Source organism: Wickerhamomyces ciferrii, contig 00231, assembly GCF_000313485.1.
Source record: "Wickerhamomyces ciferrii WGS project CAIF00000000 data, strain NRRL Y-1031 F-60-10, contig 00231, whole genome shotgun sequence".
In the NCBI taxonomy this organism is placed as follows: domain Eukaryota; kingdom Fungi; phylum Ascomycota; class Saccharomycetes; order Phaffomycetales; family Wickerhamomycetaceae; genus Hansenula; species Hansenula ciferrii.
Genome location: NW_011887509.1, coordinates 1 through 23,033, shown reverse-complemented (window position 1 = coordinate 23,033; position 23,033 = coordinate 1). Strand labels below are relative to the sequence as shown.

Genomic DNA, 23,033 nt, shown 5'->3' with positions numbered 1-23,033 from the left:
AGGGGAAATCAAATATTTCATCAGTAGTTGTTGGTATTCTCCATATGTTTAATAATCCAGTTATTGATATAATGAATATTATCCATATAATTGATATAATTAAATAACCTATTCTTTTTTGTGTTTGTGGGTCTAATGGTTCTAATTTGGTTCGTGGATCTTTTGGTTTGAGTAATGGTAATGGATGTGTCATATTTGAATAATCATTTGGGTGTATATAGATTGTAATTCCTATAGTATCCTATCTACTCATACTATTCTATTCCTTTTGATCAAATTGTTTATTTTTGTTTTTATTTTACATGGTGAAAAAAGTCAAAAATTATATCTTATGTGTCTCTGACCAACTATCCTTGACTTCCCAAAGTGGTAATTAAAAAAGAATGATGTTACTATATTGATAATAAATTTATGTTATACAATTTTATAATGTTGATAATTTTGTTAATGCAATTAATGAACCATCTTCAATTCTTGTACCTTCAGGTATCGTTATTTGACCATCAAAAAATTCTTTTGGATTCTCTACACCTGATAAATTCTTTGAATCATATTTAAATGCTAATTCAATATCATTCCATTTTGATATAATTAATAATAAATTTAAATCTTGAGAATCATTCAGCTTAACCTCTGCTAATTCTGGTTTCTTGTTTGGTTTAATAAAATAATCACCACTATTTATATAAATACTTTGAGAATAACCATCTGGATAACTTGATTCTGTGAAAATTGAAGTAAATTTTTTAGCAATACGAACATGATAACCATATGATGATTTGGCACCAACTTGTTCTTCATATGCTTCAATTGGTGATACAACTTTCTTGGTTTCAGTATTTACCGTTACTCTAACATTAACAGGGACTTGTTGTCCTTGTAATTCTAAATATTTATCATATCCAATATTAACAAATTTTGTATTTTTTAAAGGTTGAGATTTTTTAGATTTATTTTGCGACTTGGTGGTTTTCCCCATTGTTACTGTTAAACCTTCTCTATATTTTGATGATACTTCTGGATTCATAAATGGTAATGTTGTTAATTTTGGGAAATTTTTTGCATATTGGAAATTTGAGAAAAATTTTTTTTTAAATAATGTTTTTGTTAAATATGGTGGTGTAACAAAATATTGTAATATTGTAGCAATTGTCATTGCATCTTCACTAACTTCATTCTTAGCTTTTTCTGTTGATGTATTATCATCATCAAATTTTATTTTTTTCTTGGAATTTGGATCTTGAACATCATTTAAATTAACTTTTTCATCTGGTGGTGTTTGAATATCCATTATAATAATTTCACCAACATTATATATTGATGCAACTTTTGCAATTTGATATAAAATATTTGTAACTTGTTGTAAATTTTTAGCATTTGATCTATTTATAATACTGGTTGGTATACATAATGAATAATTAATGCTTCTTGTTTTAGGTTTCTTTACAGATGTTAAATCATCTTGTTGTGATCTTTTTTGCTAAGGTTAACAAAGTGTTAATACATTAATTCCATGTTTATCTGTTTCAATATTTCACATACTTTTGGTGCCATTGTTACTAGCTAGTTCTGGTGGTGTAATGTTAGTCTAATAATGTTCAAGTATTAAAAGTTTATATTAGTTTAAGATGAGACATAAAAAATTTGATGGTTAGAAGTCATGTCCGCGATGGGCCTCTGGTACTTACCGGCCGAGATCAATCTATATACAAAACATTTTTAAATATATGCAAATATAATACAATTTAATACAACTTCTATACATCTAGGTGTTTATGACCTCAGTTCTTCTTCGTTCCTTCTTCATGAACAGTCTTATATAATGCCAATCTATTTTTCCAAAAAGTTTTACCACCTTTATGAGTAACTGGTTGAATTTCAATTGGATCATCATTATCATCATCATCATTTCCATTATTTGATTGTTTCATTGATATTGTTAATTCAGAATCTTTATCTCTTGAGATTTTATATTGTGAACCAAGGAATAAATCTTTTGCCACGATTTCTCTTGTTCTACCTAATGATTCTATATCACCAACTCTATCTAAAGTTTCTTCTAATAATTTATCAAATCCTGGTTGTGATGCAATTTCCAAGAACCCTCTCATCATTGGTACAGAATCTGCTCTAACAAATGAATCTGATGAATCTATAGTGAAAATATTTAAATTATCATACATTTGAATAAAATCATTTCTTGTCATGATTTGTCTTGCTCTCCAAAGTGGTAATTCTGGTAATTTATGATCATCTAATAAACCTTCTTTTTCAATTTGTTCTTTATACATCTCTACCAAAGTTCTCATTAATAACATTGCTGATGTGGAAAATTTACCACTTTCATTAACATCATCATCCATAGATTCTCCTAATAATCCACATTGATTTAAAAACCAAGTTTTTTCACGATCAATAACTTTATGTGATGCTTTAATCATATCTAATTGTTTTGCCACTTCAGATAAATGTTGTGGTCTACCTCCAATCAATTCATAAACTTGATTTGCAATATCAAAATCAATATTTTCATTAAAATATCTCTTTCTGGAAACGGCTAATGCCTGGACAGCTTGAGTTCTATTAAAATCACGAACATTTATAACTTCTAATCTTGTACCTAATTTTTTCAATCTTTCATAAAGCCAATAATCATCAGAATTGAAAATCATAGTAACTAAACCTGAACCACTTAATGATTCAGCTTTTTGTTGTAATAATTCAACTAATTTAACACCTTCTTCATCATCTTTTATTAAATGAGTATTATTTATAACAATAACCATTGGTTTCCCATATTGTTTAATTCTTCTCACTGCAACTTCTTCTAATTTATTAAAAGCACGTTCAATATCCAATAGGGCAGTTGTATCTCTTGGACCTCTTATAGAAAATAATGAACCTATATAATCTTCATGATATTCAAATTTTAAAGCTTTACCTAATCTAATTCTAAAAATTTCAGGATCAGAATGTGCATCAATAAATGTAACGTTAAAACTATCCATTTTCTTTATGGAATTTAAAATCATGGAACTTTTACCACAACCTTTTTCACCAGTTATAAGGAAATATCTACCAACTAAATTACCTGATATGATATCATCAATCAATTTTTGTTGAGGTCTTTCAACCCAATCACCTTCGATCTTTGTGGTTCGTTTATGCATTGTTAATTCAAATGCTGCATCACCTTTTTCAAATGCATTTGACATCTTATACAAGACATGTGCATTATAAAATTTATGATATGAAACACCAGCTAAACCTAAGACTAATAATGATGCAAATGTTATACCTGAAGTTTCACCACATTTTTTCAAGAAATTTTTAAATTTTGCAAAGGCAGATTCTTCTTTTGGTTCTTCATAACTTTCATAATCATCTTTTTTATTATTATTACCATTGTTATTACCATTACCATTAGAACTATTTTTACCATTTTGTTCAGCATCTAATTGTTTGCTATCTTCTTGACCAACTATATAATGATCAACATCATTATTTTTTTTCAATTTAATATCTTCAGAACCAGCGGGTATCAATACTTTTGGTTTGCCTTTTGAATTTTGATCTTTTTGAGCCTTAATTTTTTTCTTTAATTCATCATTATCTAACTCTTCTAAGATGCTATCAATTGGTAATAATGGATTTAAATTGACTTGCTTTGTATGGGAAAAACTTCTAATAAACACCCTGTGATTCACCAATGCTCTTCTAGCAATACTATGAACCACCATGACACTGATAATCTGGTCTCTGACCTTAGACAAAGTGGTAAAAATCTTTAAAAACTGAGCCTTCGAGTTAAAATTTCAAAACTTGATCGAGATTTCACATTTCTTGACACTTATCTGCATCTCAGGATTTGCGTGGCCGTTACGCCAAAAATTAATTAGTATAGGGAACTTTTAAAATAGAGAAGAAAACAAAACTAAACAAAGAGGAATCGGTATCAAAATCAAGATACTTTCCATTTTGTGGTTTCTAAAGAGAGCATAAGGTTTCCAGATGATGGTGTTTCCAAAGGGCTATCTTCTCTCCCTTCTCTCGTTGATTTTGGTGAGTTCCTTGTGAGGCTGGCTGAGAATTGAGGATATTGAGAAACAATAACTAACAAGATAATAGAATCATTTCCCACCAGGTCTTTGGGTGCTTTTGGATTTCATATTTGATATCAGTACGTTCTGGATAAGGGTGAGTATTACTTAAATAGGTTAATGGAGTTCAATTTACTGACAAAGGCTGATTATAGAAAGTTGTACAATTATGGAGAAGGAAAAATCCAATTAATGTTGCTAAACAAAACTTACTTAAAGCTGAAACTTATGAAGAATGGCAAGTTGGTGCTTATTATATTGATAGACTGACTGGTTCAGATCTATGGAGACATAATTTTACTAGTACCAAATATGATTATAGATTAATTGCAGAACGATTAAAAGCATTACAAGAAGCCAGAGATAATAATGATATATCTCAATTATTAAAACTGTTCAGAACAGGTGGTTTCTTGAGAAATTTTGGTGGGATCTCAAATCCAGAATTGTTTAATAGAGCTTATGCAGGTACAAAGACATTAATTGAAGATTATATTACTGAAGTTTTACATTGTTTACATTATTTAGATGAAAATGATATTACACAACATGAAATGTCTTCAAATCAAATGAAATTAGATTTTTTCCATGATGCAAGACAATCATTTGGAAGTACTGCACTTGTTTTACAAGGTGGTTCATTATTTGGACTTTGTCATTTAGGTGTTGTGAAAACATTATATTTTAAAGGTTTATTACCAAGAATCATCTCAGGAAGTGCAGTGGGAGCAGTTGTAGCATCATTAATTTGCTCTCTGACAAATGATGAATTGGCAACTACTTTATTAACTATAACTGAAAATTTAGGAAATATTGATAGATTAAATCATGATGTTGATGAACGTTATGGATCTGTTATTGAAAATGTTATAACAAAAGGTTATTCACAAGATATATTAATATTTATGAAATATGTTAAAGATATTATTGGAGAATTAACATTTGAAGAAGCTTATATCAAGACTGAAAAAATTTTAAATATTATAATTCATCCAACAAATAAAAACATTCCATCAGTCTTAAATTATGTTACTGCACCAAATACTGTGATTTGGTCTGCGGTTTATGCATCAATTGGAACTGGTGTGCTATCAGATAATGTCCAATTATATGAAAAAAATATGAATAATGAAATTGTACCAAGAATTTATACAGATAATAATTATGTATTTTTAACACCACAAAAGGCAAATGAAAGAGGGAATCCAGAAAGTCCATATACAAGAGTAACAGAATTATTTAATGTTAATAATTTTATAGTTTCATTAGCAAGACCTTATTTAGCTCCATTAATTGTTAATGATATAAAACATAAATCAGGTTGGAAACCAAAAAGATTATTTATGAGATTAATTGGTCTTGAATTACAACATAGAGTAGAATTAATGGATAGAGTTGGTATATTATTTAATTTTGTTAAAAGAATGGCTGTTGATGAAAAAACTCCAAAAAATTCAAGTGATATAACTATTGTACCTGAAATTCGTACATTAATGAAAGATTTTGGTAGAGTTTTCGATGTTCATAGAACTCTTGAAAATATTCCATATTGGATCTTGGTTGGTGAAAGAAGTCTGTGGCCTGTATTACCCATATTATGGACCAGATGTGCTGTTGAATTTACACTAGATGATTTATATAATAGAAGAAGAAGAAGACATAAATAAAAAGAAAAAACCAGTCATTAACACAAATTATTTATTTTTAATTTATACTAATATTTCATCTGAAGAATAATTTTGTAGTTTCTCTTGATACAAAGAATAAATATTCCTTTTCTGATACAACTAATGAATCAAATGGTATAGTACCTTTAGAAATTGTTAAAGTACCTGTGATATCTTTAGCTCTACCAGTTTCTAATGGTCTTAATCCTAAGACAATATTTGAACGATGTAATAATCTTATTATGAAATCTAATGTCTTGAACTCTGGTAATGATGGGTTTGCATGTTGTATATCAATTAATTCTTTATCTGCACCTGTTATAATAAATAAAGCATCTGCAATCTTATTTAATTTATTGATTTGATTTAATAATTGAATCGAAGTTATACCTGTTGATGATAACAGGAATTCGATACCTTCAATCAGTATAGTTTTCTTGTTTGGTATATTTTGAATTGTTTTAGATAATTGATCAAAAATTTTAACAATACTTTCAGGTGTATTAATTTTTTGAAATAAATCTGTAAATAAATCAATGAAATGGAACTGTTGGTTATCATTAACTTCAATCCCATTTCTTTTCAAATCTTTCTCATAAAAATCAAAATCATTCAAGAATGAAATAACAACAACATTTGATCTTAATTGTCTATGTTGATTTTTTTCATGATTTATAACACAAGTTCCATAAAGTGCATTTTCAATCAATAAATTTATTAGCCAACTAGGTGATGTTCCCTGTGTATGTGTGATGACACCGAACAATGGTTCGTCTCTGTATACTTTCTGTGGGATGATGGAGTTGTCCACGAATAGGTTCAAATCTTGTTGTTGTGACATGGCTTATGGTCTTTCAAAACCAGTCTGTTCATAGGTATAAAACAAAGCTCATCTCATTAAATTTTGTATGTGGTTTCAGCACCCGCGAATTTGTTTTGCAAAGTGTTAAAATTTTTTCATTTTAGCCTATACAGAAAAAAAAGAAGTTGAATTAACCACAATTTATTTTAATTTAAAGTCATTCTAGTCAAAAGTATCTCACAATGTCTTTGCCTTCATTACCAGCCAACTTTGGTGCTGAAAACTTCAAAGCAGCCACCAAATACACTGCTCCAGTCCGTCGTCCAATTGAACCAGTTGGTCGTTATTTCTTAGCTCATGCTAGTCGTGCTTTAAGAGGTCATACTTGGTCTGAATTTGAAAAAATTGAAGCTGAAAAAAACGTTAATACAGTTGATGAAACTGATGAAAACGCTGATTTAGGTGATGAAGAACAAGATGCTGAATTATTAGCTCATGATCCAAGAGATTGGAAAACTGCTGATTTATATGCTGTTTTAGGTTTATCTCATTTACGTTATAAAGCTACCGAAGATCAAATTAGAAGAGCTCATCGTAAACAAGTTTTAAAACATCATCCTGATAAAAAAGGTGCTAAAGGTGGTTTAGATCAAGATGGTTTCTTTAAAATTATTCAAAAAGCTTATGAAACTATTTTAGATCCATCAAAACGTGCTCAATATGATTCTGTTGATGAAAAGGCAAATGTTTTACCACCACCTCCAAAAACTGATTATGATTTCTTTGAAGCTTGGACTCCAGTTGTTGAAAGTGAAAAACGTTTTGCTAAAAAACAAGTTGTTCCATCATTAGGTGATGCTAACACTCCAAAAGCTGAAGTTGAAGCCTTCTATGCTGCTTTCTATAGAATTGATTCATGGAGATCATTCGAATTCTTGGATGAAGATGTTCCAGATGATTCATCAAACAGAGATCATAAACGTTATATCGAACGTAAAAACGTTGCTTCAAGAAAGAAGAGAAAAGCTGAAGATAATGCTAGATTTATCGCTTTAGCTGATAGATTAAGATCTGAAGATCCTCGTATTAAATTATTCAAAGAAGCTGAAAAAGCTGAAAAAGAACGTAAGAAATGGGAAAGAGATGCAGGTGCAAGAGAAGCTGCTGCTAAAGCTCAAAAAGAAGCCGAAGAAGCTGCTGCTAAAAAAGAAGCTGAAGAAAAAGCTGCTGCTGCTCTTAAAGCTGATTCTAAAAAGGCCAAAGAAGCCGCTAAATCAGCTAAAAAGAAGAACAAGAGAGCTATTAGAGGTGCTCCAAAAGATGCTGGTTACTTTGGTGATGCTGATAAAGCTGAAGCTATTGATTCAGATGTTGGTTTCCTAATTGAAAGTTTCGATGATTTACAATTATCTGATGTCTCAGGTAAAGTTGCTTCAGGTGATGCTGCTGCTATCAAAGAAGCTTTAGCTACTATTGCTAAAGAACAAACTGCTTCTGGTAAAGTTCCAGCTGCTATCTTGAAATATTTCGTTTAAAGTTGATACTTATAAAATCAATAATAAATATATTTAAAGATCTTCTTTAATTTAGTACCCATAATTGTAAACAAAGATATTTCGAATATACTTTATACTTGTAAATTTCATACCATCTCATGAAAAACGAAAATGAATCTAACTCTTCTGAAATTGTTAAGAATATTGAATAATTGGTATAATTTCAAGTAAATATCTTAACTATATATATTACATAATGTATTATATAATCAAGTACTGAACTATATGAATATATTAATTTCAAGCAGCATATATCACAATATTTGGTAAGAGTGACTATTTATATAGTGTTCCAGACCATAAATTTTCACTACGAGCTGGATTAGAAGCAATTTAAAGCAAAAAAAATTTGATTTTCATAATTTCAGAAATAATATAAATCTTCAAAATTTTAAATCTGGTTTAAAATTAAAGGAAAAAAAAATTTTGAAAATTTTATAAAATTTAAATCATGATTTTACGCTTCAAAAATGTGTTAAGCTGATAAAGTAATGTTTCAGGAGTAATACAATATCTATAAATTAAAAAAAATAGAACTTTTGACTCATTTATGTGAAATTTTAGGTGGAGTCACGTGACATGTACTAGTAAAGTCAGGCAGTCAAGCTATTTTATAACTTCAAGAAAATCCGATGTAGTGTAACGGCTAGCACGGTCCGCTTTCACCGGGCAAACCGGGGTTCGACTCCCCGTATCGGAATATTTTTTTGCCAATCTGTTTTGGCGGGCGATTTTCTGTTTTTTTTACGTATTCAATGGTGAAATAACTATAGAAATTCATTATTTGTAAAACATTTAAGCTTGATTGTTTGTAATGCTGTTTCAACTATTAATTTATGTGATTTTAAGCATTTTTATGGTGATTTAAAAGACTTTATAATTTACTGCCGCAACGTCAATTTCGTTAAGCCCGTCAAAATTAATACGTCTCTTGATCGCGCAATGAATTAGATCCATATGATACATATATATAATTGACTATATGCTGAAAAACATATAGACGAGCTGTAAACAAGGGTGTTTGGCGTTTTCTTATTGCAGAATAGCTTCTTGTGTTCAAACTTCAAACTTACTTACGAATCACGATTGCCTATCTATAACAGTTGAAGTGGTACGTGCAATAAATTAATTATGAAATCTTCTCGGGTATAGTCCTGAAATGGAAACACGGCCGAGTTTTGTAGGATAAACGATGAAAAAATTACTGTTGCCTTAAATTACAAATCTTTATTCTCAAATCTCAAAGCATTTTTAAGAACTTTTCTCCATATCAAGGTAAAATGCCGAATTGAAAGTATTATAATCTCATATATATCACCAAAAGAACATAGACTGGATCTTATTATAAAGAGAACGCATCAGAACCTTTAATAAAGATTTTGTACTTTTGCATACATAAAGTTTCATCAATTAGAGAACAATTCAAGATACTCATAGGTTGCCAAAATGAGATTGTTCAAGAAAAGAGAAAGCGTTGAATCTCTGGAGCCAAAAGAAGAGATAGAATCAACAACCACTTCAGATGTCGAATCAGTGAAACCTATTTCTGCTAAAAAAGGTTCACCTATAGTGAAAGCAATCATTGGATCTAAACCTGCTCCAATTGTTCAAGAAGAGTCAACATATCCATATTTAACTGCAAACATTTTTTCAAAGATTACATTTCACTGGGTTTCACCAATCATAAAGAAAGGTTATTTGAGAAGGATAGAAGATGAAGATTTATGGAAGCTAGAAGGTGATTTAACAGTACGATCAATGACTGAGAGATTCGAAGCAAATTTAGAAAAACGTATTGAACAATGGAGGTCAAAAAATCCAGATAAAGAACAATTTACAAAAATTGTTGTTATTAAAGCAATTAATGATACTTTTTTCAGGAGATTTTGGATAGGTGGATTCAGTAAATTTCTTGCTGATATATCGATGGTGTTAACACCATTATTGGTTAGAGCTCTTATCAAAATTATTCAAAACAAAGGTGATGGGAAAGTCGTACCTCATGTTGGTCATGCTATAGGTATTGCTATAGGTATTTCATTGATGATGATTTTTTCAAGTTTAATGATATGTTCAACTTTCCATCTTTCAATGTTGACAGGTGCTCAATGTAAAGCATTGTTAACAAACATTATTTATAGAAAAGCTTTTAAATTAAGTTCTAAAGCTAAGCTGAAATATCCCAATGGTAAAGTAAACAGTTTAGTTATGTCTGACCTTTCAAGAATTGATATGGCTATGGGTATGTTTCATTTCATTTGGACTTTCCCAATTACTATGATAGTTGTTTTAATTGTGTTGGTTTGTAACTTGGGACCTCCAGGTTTAATAGCAATTGGACTTATTTTAGTTTTGGTGGCTTTTATGTTTTATGTTACATCAAAATTAAAACTTTGGAGAAGACAATCAACAAAATTCATTGATAGTAGAGTTCGTTCAATTAATGAAATTATCAATTCTTTAAAAATGATTAAATTTTATTGTTGGGAAAAACCTTATTATAATGCAGTTGAACAATATAGAACTAAAGAAAAAGGATTCATTTTGAAAATTCAATTATTAAAAGCTATTTTGAACACTTGTGTTTCAATGGTTCCAATTTTAGGTACAATGTTAGTTTTCTTAACAATGTTCAAGACAAGTTCAGGTTTTGTTTCATATAATATTTTCTCAGCTGTAACATTGTTGAATACTTTAAGATTCCCATTGAACATTTTACCAATGGCTGTTGGGTTTTTAGTTGATGCACTTTTAGCAATGGAAAGATTTGCTGATTTCTTACAAGCTGAAGAAAGCGAAGAAACCGTTCAAAGACTTGGTTATGATGACTCTGAAAATGCTATTGAAATTTCAAATGCTACTTTTAAATGGGATGTTGAGGAAATTGAAGAACAAAAAGTTAAACCAGAGAAACAGACCACTGAAGATAATAAAGGAGAAGATTTAAGCTTTCCTGGTTTGCTTGATCTAGATTTGAATATTAAAAAGAATGAATTGATCATTGTCACCGGATCCATTGGTACTGGTAAATCTTCCTTATTAAGTGCCATTGAAGGTTCAATGAGAAAAGAATCTGGTGAATCGAAAATTTATGGATCATTAACTTTTTGCTCATATCCATGGATTCAAAATGAAACCATCAGAGAAAATATTTTATTTGGCTCACCATTCATCAGAGAAAAATATTATTCTATTGTTAAAGCATGTGCACTAGATGTTGATTTTCAAGTACTCCCAGATGGTGATCAAACAGAAGTTGGTGAACGTGGTATTACATTATCAGGTGGTCAAAAGGCAAGAATCAACTTAGCAAGAGCCGTTTATGCTGATAATGACATTATTTTGTTAGATGATGTTTTGAGTGCAGTTGATGCAAGAGTTGGTAAGCATATTATGAATGAATGTATATGTGGTATTTTGAAAGATAAAACAAGGGTTTTAGCTACTCATCAACTTTCGTTAATTGGATCTTCAGATAGAATCATTGTTCTTGATGGATCAGGATCTATAGATATTGGAACTTATTCTCAATTGTTAACTAGAAATGCTACATTTGCCAAATTGATGGAATTTAGTAAAGAAGAAAGTGATGAAGAAGAAAATGAAGACGATGAAAAATCTATTATGGAAGAGGAAGAACAAACTGCTCTTGAGAGACAAAAGACTGAAATATCCAAAATCCAATCAAGAAGACAAGAAAATGAGTCATCTACTACAGAAAAGGGAAGAATAACAACAAATGAACAAAGAGGCACAGATAGTATCTCTATGAAGATTTATGCAAACTATATGAAATTAGGTAGTGGACCTTTTGGGTACGCTATAATTCCAATTTTCATGTTGATTTTAGCAATGAATGGATTTTTACAATTATTTCATTCAGTATGGTTAACATTTTGGCTTTCACATAAATTTGATATCTCTACAAATGCTTATATCGGTATTTATATCATGTTTGTATTTCTTGCTATTGGATCTTATGCTCTTTTATTCACTACAATGGGTGCGTTGAATAATAATGCTGGGTTACATTTGTTTAATTTAAGTGCTAAAAAACTTTTGAAAACTCCAATGTGGTTTATGGATATTACACCAATTGGACGTATTTTGAATAGATTTACCAAAGATGTTGATGTGCTTGATACAGATTTGATTGAACAATTGAGATTATTTATCCAATCTATTGCTTTAGTTGGAGGTGTTGTCATATTGTGTGGTGTTTATATACCATGGTTTTTTTTGATTTTACCATTTGCATTTGGTGTTTTTTACTATTTGTCTCATTATTATCAATCATCAGCTTTGGATATTAAAAGATTAGAATCTATTAAGAGATCATTTGTGTTCAGTCATTTTAATGAATCACTAACAGGTATGAGAGTAATCAAATCTTATGGAAGTCAAGAAAGATTCAAACAAAGATATGAAAAATTAATTGATGATATGGATTCTGCTTATTTTGTCACATTAGCAAATCAAAGATGGTTGGGTGTTAGATTAGATGCAGTGGGATCATTAATCAGTTTATTTGTTGCTATTCTTTGTTCTTGTGGTGTCTTCAATATGAATGGTGCACAATCTGGGTTGTTAGTTTCATATATAATTCAAATTGCTTCTATTATGTCATTATTATTAAGATCAATGACCCAAGTTGAGAATGATATGAATTCTGTGGAAAGATTGTATGAATATGCTACAAAATTACCAGAAGAAGGTCCTTTTGAAGTAGAAGATAAAAAACCTGAGAAATCATGGCCAAAGAATGGTGAAATTCAGTTTAACGATGTTTCATTGAATTATAGAGCTGGGTTACCACTAGTATTGAAAAATGTTTCATTTAATGTTAAAGGTGGTGAGAAAATTGGGATTTGTGGCAGAACAGGTGCTGGTAAAAGTACAGTGATGAATGCATTATTTAGGGTTAATGAATTAATTGGAGGAAACGTTGTGATTGACGATGTTGATATTTCCCAGATTGGATTAGATGATTTGAGATCCAAATTATCAATTATTCCACAAGATCCTGTTTTATTCCATGGCTCAATTAGACAAAATTTAGATCCTTTTGGTAAAAGTCCTGATATTGAACTTTGGGATGCATTGAAAAGAAGTTGGCTTGTTGAAGAAGGTGCTTCAGGTACTGGGAAATTCATTGCAGGTGAAACCGATATAAAATCATTCCATAAATTCCACTTGGATCAAAATGTTGAAGATGATGGTGCCAATTTCTCATTAGGTGAACGTCAATTATTGGCCTTAGCTAGAGCTTTGGTTCGTAATACAAGAATTTTGATCTTGGATGAAGCTACATCTAGTGTTGATTATGAAACTGATGCTAAAATTCAATCCACAATTATTAATGAGTTCAAACAATGTACAATTTTGTGTATTGCTCATAGATTAAAGACCATATTGAATTATGATAAAATATTGGTTTTAGATAAAGGTGAAGTTATGGAATTTGATACACCATGGAATTTATTTAAATATGGTGGTATTTTCACAGAAATGTGTGAAAGATCTAGTATCACAGAAGAAGATTTTGAAGGGTTAAAGAAGTAGACGGGTAGATATTTATCAGGGTATAATTATAGAAAGGTTTCAGGTGTTGGTTCAGTTCTCTAAGTATTTAATATTTAATATTCAATAGATGAAATAATCACTAATTACAATCACTTGTAGGTTTCAACATTTCCACTAGTATTCCGACCAGTTTCTGCTTATATGTCAAAATTCTCATAAAGACGCGATTGGGCTCCTCAAAATATTTTGACACTAAAACAAACAAAACGTACACAACCAGAAACACTTTCAAAAAAGCCATCTAATCTTTTCAGAATCACAAAATCTCTTGCTTCTTATCACCAAATACAGATTCAATTTATATCTACCAGATTCAGTGTTTATTTGCTCTTTTCTGGCCACTCTTTGTCTCCTTGCAATCGACGGTGTTCGGGGTGCGTTTTATCTGTGGATATTTACAAATTACCACAATTGCCATCAAGATTCCAGAGCTGAATCGAATCACCACCAAAACAACCACAAAAATAGCAGAGAAGAGCACAGTTCTCAATGTCTGATGTGAAGAAGAAGGGAACAATCTACCAGTTGAAGCCAGACCAGCCATGTTTTTGTTCAGCTGAGGAAGGCGTACTGTCTGCGGCAAAGTTGATGCTTGAAAACAGTGCTCATTGTGTGTTGGTGCAAGAAGGGAACAGGACAGTGGGTTTATTCACTGCGAAAGATTTTGCTTACAAGGTAGTTGGTAAAGGAATAGACCCTGATTCAGCTTTAGTAAAGGATATCATGACCACTTCGCCGTTGTTTCTTCATATGAATACTCCCATGACAGAGGCGTTAGAAATCATGGTTAAAAGAGGCATCAGACATTTACCTTTGTTGGACAATGAAGAGAACATCAAGGGAGTTTTGGATATCACAAGGTGCTTCCATCAGGCAATGTTAAGGCTTGAAAAGATATCAAATAATGCCAAAAAATTGAATCAAGTGTTACAAGAAGTTGCTGAAGATTATGAAGATAGTAGAAGTTTACAAGCACAATCTATCATAGATGATATCAAAAGATTAATGCAGTTAATTGAGGTGCCAACATTACACTCTATTGTTGAAGGATCAAAACCGGCTGTTTATATCGATTCGCATGCTTCTGTTCGAGTTGCTGCTGAGATGATGATTGCAAATTCCACAACAGCCTTAATAGTTAATGATGGAACTTCGTCACCAAAGAGAGTGATTGGAATCTTCACGAGTAAAGACATTTGCTTCAGAGTTTTAGCTAAAAATTATGATCCTGATACTTGTACAGTGGCAAGGGTGTTAACAACAAGTCCAGAATTCGCAAAAAGTAATATTACCATTAGCGCTGCTTTAAGATTGATGTTTCAAGGTCATTTTTTGAATTTACCAGTTACAGATGTTGTTACAGATGAAATCATCGGAATCGTAAGCGTATTACAATTAACATATGCTGCTTTATCACAATTGGGCAAGAAAGATGGGGTTGATAAAAGCTCATTCACTCCTAAAACATTAGAAGAAGTCTCAAATAGACTTACAGATGATGAAACTCCATTATGGGATAGCTTTTGGCGTTCAGTTGATAAATCAGTTGATGACTTACAAAACTTGGAATCAAGTGTTAGTGGTAAAACGTCAAGTCCAACTCATTCGAGATCTCAAACACCAAGACAAAGCCGTCAAGCTTCAATAAATCAATTAATGATGTCAACATCAAGAAGAACTTCATTTAATAGAAGAAGAGAATCTGAAGACTTAAGCTCCACTATAAGTGTACCAACTAGGGTTAATAGAACTGTTTCATCAGATTCATTAATAGCAAAATCACTTTCATTAGCTAATAAAAAAACCATATACTTCAAAATAAAAGGTCCTAATCACACAAGAAGTCATAGGGTCAGTATCACATTATATGACGGCGCATTGGCCAAAGATAAGACTGGGTTGTTAGAGCTGTTGAAGATTGAAATTAAGGAAAAAATCGGTGTTGAAGTTGAATATCAAGAACTATATTATAACAATCGTGATAAAGATGAATTGCAAATCATTCAAGATGGGATTCAATTGAATGATTCGATTGACAACTCTGACTCACAAGATTCACGCTATGTTGAAATAGTGGTTAAAGATTCTTCAAGACATTGGTTCAAGTCTATATGCTCTTATTGGAATTTTCTGAAACTTAAAACCAAATTACTGTTTTTTGAAACATCCTTGTTCCCCAGCGCACTGGTAATCCTCTCTGCTGGAATTTTCATGGGATATACGATCTCCAAACACAACTAGAAAGATACATACAACATACAAACTATCATTTATTCTGCGAAAAAGGCCAAATCGTGTAAAATTTAAATCATCAATTAAATCTCAATTTTATACTGATGATTACGTAAGAAGAATTTCCTCCATTCGCGATTTTTTTTTTGCCTATGAAATTTTTTTGAATTCCTGGCAAAAATTTAAAGGTTTGATTAACGTGGAAAAAATATCAACATTTTAAAGAGCAAAACAAAATTCAACTTTTCAATTTCACTTGAACGTTTAATTTCATTTCTTTGATCTCTTGAACCTCATCATAAGTGTTTGAGGAGTCGCAACTTAGGTTACTGGATCGTATTGAAAGCATAGAGGTACGTATATTAAATCCGTGGGAATGATGGTGACGCTAAAAGTATATGATCTGATTGATGCTTGTTTCATATTATTTATTTGGTGATATATAGGCACTTTGCACATCATTCTTATCAAAATTGATCATTGACTAACATAATTTGAAGAATAAAAGCTCATTTCAATAAATTTCAGACCAATCAAGAAATAGAAAATATCACAAAGAAAAGAGTTCGCGTTTGAAGATGTCATCATTACCAACTGATATCAACGCTGCATTGATTGAACTCTTGAGTGGTTTATCATCTGCTGATAACAATGTCCGTTCTCAAGCTGAAAATACCTTATACACATCTTGGACCGTTAAAGATCGTGTTGACGTTCTTTTGGTGTTTTTAGCTGAACAAGCTACTGCAGGTGGTTCAGATGAAGCTAAAGCATTTTCATCTGTTTTATTCAGACGTTTAGCTATTAGATCTCCTCAAAACTTGAAAAGTGTTACAGAAAGAACAATTTCAACCGTCAACTCACATGCCTTAGAACAAATTCGTGCATTATTTTTAAAAGGTTTTATTTCTCAACAACAAAATTTTGTTAGACATAAATTAGCTGATGTTATTGCAGAATTAGCTAAAGATGATATCCCAGGTGAATGGACTCAACTATTTCCAACTTTAATAGAAGCTGCTAAAAATCCAGACCCAAGTTTCAGAGAATCAGCTTTCAGAATTTTCGCAACTACTCCAGCTTTGGTTGATAGAAGTTATATCAATGACGTTTTACCAATCTATCACTCAGGTTTTGATGATGAAAATGATGATGTTCGTATTGCTGCTTGTACAGCTTTCGTTGCCTTTTTCCAAAACTTACCAAAAAAATCATGGCCATCAGTTGAATCATTGTTACCAAACTTATTAAATAGTTTACCAAGATTATTACAGAATGGTAAAGATACTGCATTAGCTGCTGTTTTAGAATCATTAATTGAACTAGTTGAATTAGCTCCAAAAATGTTCAAAAACATGTTTGAAACTATCATTCAATTTTGCTCAGCTGTTTCCAAAAATAAAGATTTGGATTCAAGTGCAAGATTAGCTGCTTTAGAATTATTAACCACATTCAGTGAATCAAGTCCAAACATGTGTAAACGTCAACCAGAATATACTCAAGCCATTGTCGTCATCACTTTAAGTTTGATGACTGAAGTTTGTATTGACGATGATGATGCAGCAGAATGGAATAATTCTGATAATACTGAAGATGATGAAGAAGAACCAGAATATGATTCAGGTCGTCAAGCTTTAGATCGTGTTGCTTTAAGATTAGGAGGTGAATCATTAGCATCACCATTATTCCAATTGATCCCACCAATGTTAGCTTCTGCTGATTGGAGAGAACGTCAAGCTGCTTTAATGGCTTTATCTTCAGCTGCTGAAGGTTGTAGAGATGTTTTAATTGGTGAAATTCCAAGAATTTTGGATATGATTATACCAGCTCTTAATGACCAACACCCAAGAGTTCAATATGCTTGTTGTAACTCATTAGGTCAAGTATCAACAGATTTTGCCGATGTTATCCAAAGAAGTTCCGGTGATCGTATCATTCCAGCTTTAGTTTCTAAATTAACAAATCAATCAGTTCCAAGGGTTCAAGCTCATGCTGCTGCTGCTTTAGTTAATTTCTCTGAAAATGCTTCAAAAGAAACTTTAGAACCATACTTAGATGAATTATTGAGTAATTTATTGACATTATTACAAAGTCCAAAACGTTACGTTCAAGAACAAGTTTTGACCACTATTGCCATTGTTGCTGATGCTGCCGAACAAACATTTATTAAATATTATGACACTTTGATGCCATTACTATTAAATGTTTTAAAAACTGATATGGGTGATGAAAATAGATTATTAAAAGCCAAGTGTATTGAATGTTCAACTTTAATTGCCTTAGCTGTTGGTAAAGAAAAATTCCAACAACACTCAAATGAAGTTATTCAATTATTTGGTACCATCCAACAATCAGAACTACAAGATGATGATCCAGTTAAACCATATTTGGAACAAGGTTGGGGTAGAATTGCAAGAATTATTGGTAAAGATTTCTTACCATTTTTACCAAGTGTTTTACCACCATTACTTCAAGCTGCTAGTGCTCAACAAGATATCAGTTTGTTAGAAGAAGAGGAAGCTGAAGAATTTAACCAAGATGATGATTGGGATGTTATTCAATTGGCTGGTAAACATATTGCTGTTCATACTGCTCTTTTGGATGACAAAGCTGCTGCTATTGATTTAATCAGTGGTTATGCTGAAATCTTGAAAGGTGATTTTTTCCAATTCACCAAGCAAATTGTCGCTGAAATTTCATTACCAGCTATTGACTTCTATTTACATGATCAAGTTAGAAGTGCAGCTGCTTCATCATTACCTGCTTTATTAATGACTAGTAAATATGCAACTGGTGAAAAATCTACACAAACTTTAGAACTATGGCAATTAATAAGTGATAAATTAATCAAAGCTATTGGTACTGAACCAGTTCAAGATTTATTATTTATTTATTACACAGCGTTTGCTGATTGTGTTCAATTAATTGGTGATGATGCTCTATCTACAACCCAATTAGAAAACTTCGCAAAGAATGTCAATGAAGGGTTGAAAGAAATGTATGACCGTATCAAAGAACAAGAAGGCCAAGATGATGAATATAATGAAGAATTGGATGAAGAGGATAGAGACTATACTGATGAAGAACTAAGTGATGAAATCAACAAAGTTATTTCTGTTGTTTTCAAATCATCTAAGACCGCATTCTTACAACCATTCCAAACCTTAGTACCAACCATTGCTGCTTATATTAATGACACTAATGTCACAGCCAAATTATTTGGTTTATGTGTTGCTGCTGATTTGATTGAATATACTGGTGAACACTCAAAAGTTTACCAAGAACTATTCTTGAGCCCAGTTGGTGAATCTTTGTCAAGTCAACACAGCTCAATCCGTCAAGCTGCTGCTTATGCCGTTGGTGTTACTGCTCAACACGCAAGTACAGCTTACCATGATTTCATCTTAGCTGCTTTAGAACCATTATACAATTCTACACAAATTGCAGATGCTAGATCCGAAGATAACATTAATGCCACTGAAAATGCTTCAGCTGCTATTTCTAAAATATTGCATACCATTCCATCAACTGTTGATGTTGCTGCCGAAAGTTGGATTAAAACTTTACCAATACTTCATGATAAAGAAGCTGCACCATATGCATATAGATTCTTAGCCCAATTAATTGAATCTGGTCATAGTTCTGTCCAATCTCAAGTTCCACATGTTATTGATTCAGTTGTTCAAGCTTTAGTTTACGCTTCAATTGGTGGTAAAACAGCTGAAACAGTTGCTGCTTCCACTAAAAAATTGTTGAGCTCAATCCCACATAGTGATGCTGTTAGCTTATTACAAAAGTATCCTGCTGAAGCTCAACCAGTTATTCAAAAATGGTTTTCATGAGTTTTGTTTTCAGATTAGGTGAAAAAGTCATTAGTTAATTGCATAATTCCTTTTTTTTTAAATTATTATTTTTTGGTTTCTCACTTTTTTATTATAATACTATTATATATATATATAAATTTCCATTGTGTTTAGATTAGATTTGTCCTGTTTTTTTGATCATTATAATGTTTTCATATTGCTCGACTAATGTTGTAGGACCGACATTTTTATTTCCGAATTCGGAAGTCAAGACTCATCTCATAATTTTTTTTGCATACAGAAATTTTTTTATCTAACATAATAAAGAAAATTTATGTTGTATAACATTTGAATTTAGAAGTTTCAACTAGATATAAAGGATACCGTTCAAAGGAGTTTTAATGGAATAAAGTGTTCAAATATGGGTTTAGCAGGTACTAAAGTGAAACAAAGATTTGGGATGGATCCCCGTAACACCAAATGGGCTAATGATACCAATAGATTTGGTGTTCAATATATGGAAAAACAAGGTTGGAAACCAGGTTCTGGGTTAGGTTTGGTATCTCATGCTATGACTACTCATGTTAAGATCCCATTTAAAGAAGACAATGTTGGTCTTGGTGCCAAATTAGCCAAAAAGACTAAAAAAGATGAATTTGATAGTGGTGAATGTGCAGGTTTAGATGTTTTCCAAAGAATTTTAGGTAGATTAAATGGTAAAGAAGAAGAAATTAATAAAGAATTAGATTTACAAAAACAAGAGAAAATATTGGGTAAAATGGGTATTACATTTGTTAAAGGTGATGTTTTGAGAAGTACATGGGATTCAGAAGCTAAGAAACTGATTGACAATAATAAGAAGAGAAGTAGAGATGATAGTGAAGATGATAGTGACAGTGAAGAAGAAAAACCAAAGAAGGCAAAGAAAGAAAAGAAGGCAAAGAAAGAAAAGAAGGAAAAGAAAGAGAAGAAAGAAAAGAAAGAAAAGAAAGACAAGAAGAAAGAAAAGAAGGAAAAGTCTAAAGATAAGAAAGAGAAGAAGGAAAAGAAAGAAAAGAAGGAAAAGAAAGAGAAAAAAGATAAAAAGGATAAGAAAGACAAGTCCAAAGAAGACAAATCATCTGAAGTAACTCGTGAAAGTATGCTAACACCTACTGAATCAAGAGAAAGTACACCAGTGAACTCTCGTCACATAAGGTCAAGATGGATCAAGCAAAAAAGAGCTGCAACATTAGATGCAAAGGCATTAAATGAGATCTTTATGATAACGAATTAACAAGGTTAAGAAATATTATTAGCATAGAATTTTTAAATATATAGTTTAGCATTTTGTAATTACCATATACATGTAGGCAACTATACGAAAAATATTTTAGCTAAGATTATTAACTAAACAGAAAAAACTAACAAAAATTATATTTATAAACTAAGGTAAAAAAAGAATTAATAAAAATAATGAGTAATATATATAAAGTCTCTCAATTAGTTATGGGATGTATCAAACATCTATAACATAACAAAACCTAAACCACCAAAGAAGAAAGTTAAAGCAGTAGTCATAAAGAACAATTGAGCAGAATCAACAGATGGTCTAACAATGTGACCACTGGATGAACCACTTGAGCTTGAACTTGATGATGATGATGAACCTCCACTTGAGCTTGAACCAGAACCAGATGAACCAGATGAACCAGAACCAGATGAGCCAGAGACTGATTGTGAGTTTGAAGCAGCACTTAAGACACTTGAACAAGATGAAGCAGTTGAAGCACCAGAGTTCAATGAAGCTGAACCATCGAATGAACAAGCAGATTCTTTTTTACCATTTTGTTGGTAATATTCATTCAATAAGAATGATAATTTGGTTTTATCATCACAGTATGAGTATGTACCGTATTCACCTTTTGAAGCATTGGCTTGAATACCTGAACAATCAATTTCACCACAAACTGAACCATATAAATCACCATATTCTTTCTTGGCAACATCATCGGAGACAACACAAGATAATGAATCAGATAAACATTCACAAACAGATTCTTCTGGGGTTGGTGGTAAGTCAGTTGAAGCTTTCCATGAAGCAGCTTGAGATGGACATGAAATAGTAGTTGCTGAGACATCTGAAGATTTAGCTGAGGTTGGTGAAATGTTGGCTAATTCTTTACTCAAGTAGTTGAAATCATCTAAAGTTTTAACAGAATCACCAGAAACTTTAACTAAACCATAATCATTGTCTTCTTGGAAATACATGTAAACAATACCACCAGACCAGACATCAGTCATTTTATCAGAGTAAATGGTACCAACATCAGTGAATTCTCTTGGTTTAACTTCATTACAACCGTATTCTGAAAAGAATAATGGGATTGATAAGTTTTTGAATTCTTCAGTTCTTGCTTCATAACCAGATTTTTCAAAAGTTGAATTACCACACCATTCATACATGTTAATACCGTAGAAATCAGCTTTAACATCATCGTCACCACAAGCAAAGTAATCAGCAATGGCAACTCTGGTATCAGAATCATCATTAGTGGAGTAACCAACTGGGATATCTCTGTAACCTTGGTCTTTAATGTAAGCTTTAACATCTCTAACAGCAGCTTTAACGAATGCAGCAGAATCAGAGTTTGTGGCATTGTTTGTAACTTCATTACCAGCAAAGAAACCTAAGACATTGGTGTAGTTGTTTAAAGCATCAACAACATCAGTGTAACGTTTGTATAATTCTAAATCCCATGATGGAGAATCTCTGTTAATAGAAGTTGATGGTTCTGATAAATCAGCAATAATGTAAATACCATGTGAAGCAAATAAATCTAAACATTCATGATGATCAACTGAAGTGTTAACAGCGTAAACTCTTAAAACATTTGTGGATAATTCTAACAAGTATGGTAAATCTCTTTTACAAGCGTCAGCATCAGCTAATGGATCAATGAATGAGGAATCTGATGAATTTGCAGTGTCTTGTTGGTAAGCAATACCTTTCATATAGAATTGAGTACCGTTGTTTTTGTAGAAAAATTTGTTACCGACAACTTCAATTGATGGAATATCTTCATCTGTACCTTCATCAGAGTTGGCATGTGCAAATTTTGAGTAGAAACTCATGAAAATACTTGTCAAAAAGACAAGTTGTAGTAATTTGAAATTCATAATATAAGATTGTAAAAAAAGCTTCAATATTATGTTTTAATGAATGAATGAATGAATGCTTCTTATGAAAATTGAAAAGTGTAATGTCAAACGAATGGATACGACTTTTAATATGATTATTTGTTTTGAAA

The 23,033-nt window shown here is 31.5% G+C and overlaps 10 protein-coding genes across 10 annotated transcripts; 6 read left to right on the top strand and 4 right to left on the bottom strand.

Moving 5' to 3' along the window:
- Positions 1 to 424: 424 nt before the first annotated feature.
- Positions 425 to 1,554, bottom strand: UPA2 (putative methyltransferase; the record flags this gene model as incomplete). The annotated part of the gene is made up of 2 exons (XM_011273684.1): positions 425 to 1,480; positions 1,543 to 1,554. 2 exons carry the CDS (start codon positions 1,552 to 1,554, stop codon positions 425 to 427), a joined length of 1,068 nt encoding a protein of 355 aa, XP_011271986.1.
- A 227-nt stretch (positions 1,555 to 1,781) lies between these two features.
- On the bottom strand, positions 1,782 to 3,740 carry BN7_5743 (ATP-binding protein; the record flags this gene model as incomplete). Its single annotated transcript, XM_011273683.1, has 1 exon — positions 1,782 to 3,740. The coding sequence occupies one exon, from the start codon at positions 3,738 to 3,740 to the stop codon at positions 1,782 to 1,784; it is 1,959 nt and encodes a 652-aa protein (XP_011271985.1).
- Positions 3,741 to 4,011: 271 nt separating this feature from the next.
- TGL3 (bifunctional triglyceride lipase/lysophosphatidylethanolamine acyltransferase) lies at positions 4,012 to 5,767 on the top strand (the record flags this gene model as incomplete). The annotated part of the gene is made up of 2 exons (XM_011273682.1): positions 4,012 to 4,017; positions 4,256 to 5,767. 2 exons carry the CDS (start codon positions 4,012 to 4,014, stop codon positions 5,765 to 5,767), a joined length of 1,518 nt encoding a protein of 505 aa, XP_011271984.1.
- A 55-nt stretch (positions 5,768 to 5,822) lies between these two features.
- On the bottom strand, positions 5,823 to 6,608 carry ELP6 (Elongator subunit ELP6; the record flags this gene model as incomplete). Its single annotated transcript, XM_011273681.1, has 1 exon — positions 5,823 to 6,608. One exon carries the CDS (start codon positions 6,606 to 6,608, stop codon positions 5,823 to 5,825), a length of 786 nt encoding a protein of 261 aa, XP_011271983.1.
- Positions 6,609 to 6,811: 203 nt separating this feature from the next.
- ZUO1 (zuotin) lies at positions 6,812 to 8,104 on the top strand (the record flags this gene model as incomplete). The annotated part of the gene is made up of 1 exon (XM_011273680.1): positions 6,812 to 8,104. One exon carries the CDS (start codon positions 6,812 to 6,814, stop codon positions 8,102 to 8,104), a length of 1,293 nt encoding a protein of 430 aa, XP_011271982.1.
- A 1,467-nt stretch (positions 8,105 to 9,571) lies between these two features.
- Positions 9,572 to 13,687, top strand: BN7_5739 (uncharacterized protein; the record flags this gene model as incomplete). Its single annotated transcript, XM_011273679.1, has 1 exon — positions 9,572 to 13,687. One exon carries the CDS (start codon positions 9,572 to 9,574, stop codon positions 13,685 to 13,687), a length of 4,116 nt encoding a protein of 1,371 aa, XP_011271981.1.
- A 510-nt stretch (positions 13,688 to 14,197) lies between these two features.
- Positions 14,198 to 15,949, top strand: BN7_5738 (CBS domain-containing protein; the record flags this gene model as incomplete). Its single annotated transcript, XM_011273678.1, has 1 exon — positions 14,198 to 15,949. One exon carries the CDS (start codon positions 14,198 to 14,200, stop codon positions 15,947 to 15,949), a length of 1,752 nt encoding a protein of 583 aa, XP_011271980.1.
- Positions 15,950 to 16,518: 569 nt separating this feature from the next.
- PSE1 (importin PSE1) lies at positions 16,519 to 19,782 on the top strand (the record flags this gene model as incomplete). Its single annotated transcript, XM_011273677.1, has 1 exon — positions 16,519 to 19,782. The coding sequence occupies one exon, from the start codon at positions 16,519 to 16,521 to the stop codon at positions 19,780 to 19,782; it is 3,264 nt and encodes a 1,087-aa protein (XP_011271979.1).
- Positions 19,783 to 20,164: 382 nt separating this feature from the next.
- PXR1 (telomerase inhibitor) lies at positions 20,165 to 21,019 on the top strand (the record flags this gene model as incomplete). The annotated part of the gene is made up of 1 exon (XM_011273676.1): positions 20,165 to 21,019. One exon carries the CDS (start codon positions 20,165 to 20,167, stop codon positions 21,017 to 21,019), a length of 855 nt encoding a protein of 284 aa, XP_011271978.1.
- A 230-nt stretch (positions 21,020 to 21,249) lies between these two features.
- BN7_5735 (uncharacterized protein) lies at positions 21,250 to 22,902 on the bottom strand (the record flags this gene model as incomplete). Its single annotated transcript, XM_011273675.1, has 1 exon — positions 21,250 to 22,902. The coding sequence occupies one exon, from the start codon at positions 22,900 to 22,902 to the stop codon at positions 21,250 to 21,252; it is 1,653 nt and encodes a 550-aa protein (XP_011271977.1).
- Positions 22,903 to 23,033: the final 131 nt, after the last annotated feature.